The 7,506-nt window shown below is 36.8% G+C and overlaps 1 protein-coding gene across 4 annotated transcripts in view; it reads right to left on the minus strand.

Moving 5' to 3' along the window:
- Positions 1 to 561: 561 nt before the first annotated feature.
- Positions 562 to 7,506, minus strand: part of LOC146591860 (uncharacterized) — a 14,707-nt gene continuing 7,762 nt past the window's right edge. The window contains exons 2-5 of one of the 4 annotated variants that reach the window (XM_085312085.1): positions 3,326 to 3,396; positions 3,139 to 3,224; positions 2,791 to 2,827; positions 562 to 821 (exon numbers count right to left, since the gene is read on the minus strand). In XM_085312085.1, the coding sequence (XP_085168211.1) occupies positions 794 to 821; positions 2,791 to 2,827; positions 3,139 to 3,224; positions 3,326 to 3,396 (222 nt within the window). In that variant the 3' untranslated portion in view covers positions 562 to 793. Of the gene's footprint in view, positions 822 to 1,326; positions 1,494 to 2,790; positions 2,828 to 3,138; positions 3,225 to 3,325; positions 3,397 to 7,506 lie in introns of those variants that run through there. The other 3 variants (XM_085312084.1, XM_085312088.1, XM_085312086.1) reach the window with 3 other exon arrangements.

A 7,506-nucleotide genomic window follows, 5' to 3' on the forward strand; every position in this document is an offset into this window, starting at 1 on the left:
TTCACCTACAGCAGTAATTTCTGCAATGAGCTCTGTTAACTGCTGGATGCAAAAAGCAACACTGCAGTRTTAGAAATGCAGAATTATCGACTCCTGTCTCAAGGCCTTCTTGAAACCCATCACACTGAAAAACTTCTCATGCTCTGTCTGAATCTCCCAAGCTTGATTAATATGGATGACTACATTTAAAAAAGGTAAGCTCGTTTGGTTTTCTTCCTTCAGGTTTCCCTGAAGCCTCTCTGTTATGCAGTTTTATCTGTTTGACTTTCCTCTTTAATCTCCTGTAATTTACTATTTATTGTATTCAGTAGTCTGTGAAGGACCACAAATATCTGAAAATATGGGCCTTATATTTGAAAGTCAATTTCTAGTAGGAATATAATGATCAAAGCAGCATATGCTTGTGCCATACTAGATTCCCTTATTTATTCTATAAATTACTAGGTATCTCTGAAATATGTGATYACTGTATTCCACTGATGTATCTGAAATCAAGGAATCTTGAACCTTAACTGCCATTCTGTTTAAAATAACCCAATGATTTGTTTATCCTACCCTAAAACTAGCTATTATATGAGAAAACAGAATGCATTAATTAGAAGGGAGTCAATTTTTATATATTTGATTTTGAGAAAGAAAATACAAACCCACGCTCTCTATGCAGTAAGAGAAAGCAAAGATTTTGCTTAAGAGGAATGACTGTCCTTTCAGAGTGTTACTTTCTGTCCTGCTTTGCTTGTTGTCTTTCATTTAGCACTTATGATGTGCTGTTCCTGGCTTCCTAATAAAACTTTTATCCTAACTCTTCCTCAGTTTTCTTCCTGCCAGGAAAATTATGTTACCATCAGCACTCCTTCTCCAATCATACATCCTTCTACTCAGAATGACTAGTTAAAATTACTTTAACAGCCTGTCTTTTCTGCTTTTTGTAAGAGAACCTCACTTAAACAGTTCAACTGTGGTCCAAGTTCTGGGCACGTGTCATGAAATGTCTGAAAACAACAGGTGCTTACATGTTCCTGGGATTGGCTCAAAGAATTTGACAACAATTCACAGAATAATGTCTTCTCTGCACTCTCCTCCCAGAACAAATCAATAGCTTTTTGCATCTTGCTTTATAGAGATACAAAGAAGTAAAACTAAGCCACTGAGTTGGAATAGTTTGAGCCTTAGGAAGGATGAGAGTGGAGCAYCCAGCAGCTTTTGCAGCTGAACTGATTCACTGCTTGTTCTTGCTGCATTGTTAACATGTATGCTCAGGAGGAGCATGACTCAAATTTGTGAAGAAGCAAGCAGCAGCACAAGTATCAGCTTAGTCTGGAACTGTTCTTCTGTTTTAGTATCCAAAAGTCCATCTAATTTTATTAGAAAKAAAATGGCAACTAGGCACTATAAAGCCTTGGTGGTACATGAATTTTCTGCTGTTTTACAAGATTTTTTCAGAAACAACCCGTGACACTTCATAGGCAACTATGTGTTTAATATCGCTGATCCTAAAAAAAATACAAGTATTAGGAGTTTAATAGGTACAAATAGTAACCTCCTTTCACTGCTTTCCAACATTTTTCATTCCCTGCACCTGACATTTAAGGCAATTTTAGGCCTTGAATAACTGTTGAGGTTAGAATGTAGTTATACTCCTATGATACAGGGGATATGTTGATGTAATTAGAGACAATGATGTCCCCATTCTCTCACCTTCTCCTTAAAGGCTTTTCTCATTTCTGACTTCATCAAATATAATAGGACAGTAACATTTTTTCCTGAATTACGCTATCTAAATACCTATTCTGCCTTCATCACAAATAGCTCTTTTCCCTCAATGTTACAGGTTATATGTAATATAATTGTATAATTATAATTATGTAATAATATATAACAAAATACATAATTATGTAATATATGCAGTATTCCTGCTCTTGTTTGAGCTTTGTGTTGTGTGGTTAAAGCTGCAAAAAAATATATYGTATCTGGCATTTTTCACATTCACTGCAAGGGCACTCCAGTGCTGACAAGTAAGGGAATTAGATCTTTGCAGCCATTAGAATGGCAGTGACATTGGTAGGCAAGTAAAGAGAATTTGTTTCCAGTTTTCTTTATGGGTATCTGGGGTTTTGGGGGCAGTTTATAAYGGTTAATGGCCTTAGAATTTACACAGAGTATAAAAGTAATATCTTAAGTATATACAATTATTTTGATTCTGAAGGATTCCAAAATAGGGAAACGTATTTCAAGAAATCAGTTTACTTATTGCTGATATGTGGAATATCACTGCTCTTAAACAAGTCTTATTTTTCAGTTAAAGATAGGAAGAAAATAAAAAWGTTCTCCAGCTGAGACTTCAGGGGGACTTACTTAATAAGCATATAGTCACTGTACTGGAGTTTTGCCAGGACAAGGGGACTACCATCCTACTCTGTAATTGATTCAAAATAAGATATCATACATGTTTTCAAGAACAGGGAAAAAAWTTTTCATAAAGATGATCYCAGATTTGCTCCTTAATATAAAAGCTCAGTTCTCATAATATTTCTTTCCTTAGCTAGGTATGCTGCTACAAAAGAGARACATAATTCATAATCATGCTTAGTTTATGGAATGTTAGGTCAGGTGTGAATTTTAAACAGACTTCTGATTTGGGGAGTGAAACAGGAAAAYGTGCTAAATCCTCTCAAATACAATRTAATGATGTGAAGAAAAGAAGAGTAAATTTTCTTCTAAATATTTGTGCCATAACAAATGAGCATACATAAAGTTATGAAAAAATCTATATAATTAATAGCAACTTACATTTTTATAGAGCCTTCCATCTCCAAGAACTYGCAGCCTTTACAGAAATTATGGAAGAAAAATATAAAACAAGGATCATTTCACATGCTGCTAAAATGAAAACAACTGCTTAAAAATTACACATCTATGCTGGGAGCCTGGTCCTCCATAAAGAACTTGCAGGTTCAGGCTATATACTAGGAACAAAGACCCTCCCCCTACCCACTTGGAATACAAGACAAAAATTTTTAAGGTATACAAAAGCTTTTAAATTACTTAGTACCCCAGTGAGGTGAAGGCTGCAAAACATCTCTAGAACACATAAGGATGTACTTGATAGTAAAGTCTGACTGCCGTATCAGTGCTTACTCTGAGCAGCAGGCAGAGACGCTCCGGCTGGTTTGCTGTGCGTAATCAGTTTGACAGCCCCCAGGAATTGCCAAGTCTCCATGACCCTGGAAAGACAGTTTGGCACATACATTAAACAGGCAAATACCTCCCCTCCAACTGTTTATTCATCTCCACTAGTCACAGACCTTCCTAGTCAGGCATTCACATGGGGACTGAATGGTTAGATAATGACTGAAGAATCTTCCACGTGTCCTCACAGTTGTTGCAGTCTAAACCCTTGGATGAAAATATTTCTGAGTTGATAACTGCCTTTCAAGCAGCATGGTGATTCAGTAACACAGACAACAGGGAGTGACTAGTATTATGTAGTTAATAAATTCAGTGATACTCTGAATTTTTTTAGGTTCTCATTAGACAGTTAACTAAATCCAATTTTTACTTTTCCTATACCAGCATTTTCAAATTAGCAAAGCATTTGCCTATAATCTATGGAGAGCTAGATGGTCATGTAACACTTGTTCTCAGATGCTTGAGACACAGAGGCAGTCAAAATATTAAAAAAAAATAAATGAAATTCAAAGTCAGTTAAACTTAAGGCACTTCTGAATGTGAGATATAAGCTTTTAAGATACAGAGGTATTGATGAGTTTTATTCATATTTTTCATGTAAGCCATCTGCACTGCTGTGAAAATGGTGTACTGTTGTGAATAGCGTAGGGAATTGATCTGTGTCTTCCAGAATAGAAGGTGAATTTGCTTATTTTAAAATTCACTATTAAATTATACTCTATTGTGAAAGATGTCCCCATTCTCTCTCTCTCTCYTCCTTCACAATAGAGTGAAGAGTCCCTGCCCAAAGAGTCATTTAATTGGAGTGGTTACCCCTTCTCCTTGACTTTCATCCAGATTTTATATCTCTGATGTTAATGTTGTCCTGATTCTTGGCTCAGATGGAGCCTACATCTGTAACTGCTGATTGACTGTGGCATCGGACACATACATAGATACTGTTATTAATCCAGCACTATTAAATTGCAGTTTTTAAAAACAGAAGTCTTTAAATAATCAACTTGGTGCCCAAATGTGTTACCACTRCTTCCAGATGTGGACATCATTCTGTGCCCTGAAAGGAGTTTGCAGTCCCAGTCAGGATCTGAAATGTACAAAARTTTTTGTTGAAAACATGAAATGGCATATGTAAATATGGCCCTTCAATATCTGCAACACCTGCAGGGTATTACAAGGCAGATATTTAGATTTTATTAAATGCCATCACACTAAGGGATGTTCTAAACTTAGCAGTAGTGTTACACAATTACTAGTTTTGCAGGACAGTATTAGGGCCAATTCATCACGTGCTGAGACACTGGAAGATTTTAACCAAATTTAATGCAGCTTGAACAGTTTTATAGCAGATGTCTGAAGAACAAGTTGTTTACCTGGAATCATCTACTGATTACATGATGTGTTGTGATTAGTTTTGTATTTCTGTTATTTATAGATGTCATTTTACTACATACCTTCCTGAGTGATSAATGCTCTAAAAATTTATTGGAAGAAAGGACCACTTAAAAGAAGAGATATTCCTAGGTAGAACRACACTTTCAAACTGGAATACTGCAATATTTTTACTTGGAGTTATTCTGGAGTAGCCAGGCCAACCACCCTTGTATGTAGAATGCCCTGACATAATTCACATGGGGAAATAGCTACTAGTCGCGTTTCTTTCAGTGATGTTCTGTCTCAAGAAAGGCTATAATTTCATCACAGCTAAGGCAGAGGTCTAATCCTAGATGGAATCTTTCTAACTACACACAGCAGATACAGATCAAGATGGGCAGAAGCTACAGTATTATAGCTTGTATGAATGCTGATATGAAGTTTTAGGATAACTAAGCAGTTGGAGGTAGAATACTGTAGAGGTCTGGGACAAACTATACTTTGTTCATCAGCAGGTTTTCCAGAAAGAGACTTTCAAATGAGTCTCTCTCCTCTCCACTCATGGGAAAATTAAGAGGGAGCCAGRTTAACAGATTGAGTAACACCTCAGGATTTGATCCCTCAAGAATAGCAGCAAAGACTACAGTTTTACTCTATGCATATCCTGTCCATTCTCTCTGTTACCAAGTGGCAGCTGTTTTTGTGGGAATCATTCTTCCCTTGTTATGGAGAGCAACTATTGGTATTTTCATTCTCGGGGGGGGAGGGGGGACACCTCTGTTTCTATCTGGGAAATATTAAGTTAAAATAAATGCACAGAATATTGCTCAGTGAAGAGTGAAGACATTTAAGATTCTTTAGTTTCAAGTTGGCATTATTCAGATATTTGCAGTATGTCTTAAGTCTTAGGAGGATAGTGACAAAAAAAAAGTTGGAATCTGTTATATACAGGGTTTTGCTAATAATATATTGTACATACTATTGCTTTCACCTGAGATTACATTTAACTATTTTTAAATGTACTTTGACAAAGCTCTCTGGGAAAAAATTCTTTTATTGATAGGTTAGCTTAATGTCCTCTCAGAACCAGAGACAGCACTCAGRAATAGAACTAGTCTCCAACTTTGACTACATAAAATGCATGTTGCCAGCAATGAAGATCTGCAAGTGGAATTTAGTTAAATGTGTCGATCTGTAGGAATGCTTATTATTTGTTGGTATTGCAGTAGCTCTGAGAGTCCTGAAGCTCTTAAGATTCCTTTGTGCAAGGTGCTATCTGAACACAAAACAAAAAGATGGTTCTGGCTTGGAAGAAGGTGAAGTCTTTCAGGGCATAGTTTGACAGTGTTTTTCAGTAGAAGTCCCTGCCTATGCATTCCCTGCCGTACATTCCTCCTCTCTTCCCTGTCACATTGTCCTTGAATTGTACTAGTGAATTTTTTTTGTCCAGCCCCATGTTAAACTGAATCAGGAAACCCATTTCAATTAAGCAATCCACATAAAAAGATCTGTTTTTAACTCAGACCTGTTACAGGTGCATGAACAATGTTAGAAGAAAGAGCATCACTTGAAGACAGGAATGAATGAGAAGAGGGTAAGGAACAGGTTGTCCAAATCTTGTTTTCTTAGCGGATATGTTTGTCACTGTGCCCTTAACTTAGCCTAACTCTGACAAAGTTGCAGTTGTAGCTAGTGTGAAAAACAGCATTTTTCTTTGTTAGCTTTGTTTAAATACAAGCAAGCAGAACATACCAATATATGGAAATAGCAGAACTGTCATCTCAGGTGATGTAAAAGTTTTCATAGCAGAATTTCACATCAGTGACAAGGTCATCTTCTTTTAGATTCAAAAATAACTAATCTCAGAAGCATAAAAAGGAAATACCTTTCAACTTCATGYTTGTTTTTGCAATGGTATGACTGGAAAATAATTTCATCTGCATTTACAAAGAGGGGCAAAACCTCTTTGTTAGGAGGAAAAAAAAAGTAGAGACCATTTCCCTCCCACCACAACTGTACATCTGTTATCACCACTTCTGTGATCCCTTCTGGCAGCATTAGTTTTATTGCCCTGGAAATTCAAGCATGTGAAGATATTCCCCATTTTCAGATTACTCTGTTCACTTTTTGTTCATGTCAGTATTCCTTCCTTTAGATGTTTAGAACTAAACATTCAGAAAATACTGGATATTGCTGTTCTTAAGCCTTGTGAGAAGGACCAGCACGGTAGAAAGGAAGGGGGGAGGGAAGGGATAGGAGAAATGAAAGGGGAGGAGAGTCCATATCTGAAGAGAGATTCCAGACTAGAAAAATTTTACTGACATCCATTCAGTATCCAACAGTGTCTCCTTCAAGGGCTTTTACTGAGATCCAAAGACTCCTGCAATTCACAGAGGCATTTACATGCAACATTGCCCTCTGGGAGCTAAGGTATAACTGTACTCCTGGATAATAATAACAAAGAATACTACCAGACTCCTATTGAAATGTCAACCCGGCACTACTGTTCTAGAGAGTAACAAAGAGATGCTAACATAATTAATTATGAAGCCTCAGTAGCCTCATTAACACATCTTTAGTGCCCAGATCTTTGAAAATCAGCTGTATAAAGTGACTGTCAGAGTTAATTCCTTAAAAATTGCCTCCTGCCACATCTCAGCACTGCAGCAAGTTCTCTCAGGCCTTGTTGATGCTAAGAAATATGGGTTTTAGTATTGATGCAGCTGTACTGGTGTTATTAAAGGTATAGGCTGTTGTATAAGCAGGAGTTTGGCAGGATGGAAAGGAGCAAAATAAAAATGCTTGTAGGCAACATTTAGGCTTCCACAACTGGTAGCACAAGTAGGAAAAGTTTGAATCACTTGATTAAATGGAAAATTAAGGACAAAAGAAAAACAGGAATGAAAGATGTCACAAGTTTTGGCATTAAAATGTTTCCAGAGTTGT

This window comes from Rhea americana, unplaced genomic scaffold (assembly GCF_003343005.1).
Source record: "Rhea americana isolate MKP2758 unplaced genomic scaffold, rheAme1 scaffold_357, whole genome shotgun sequence".
In the NCBI taxonomy this organism is placed as follows: Eukaryota; Metazoa; Chordata; class Aves; order Rheiformes; family Rheidae; genus Rhea; species Rhea americana.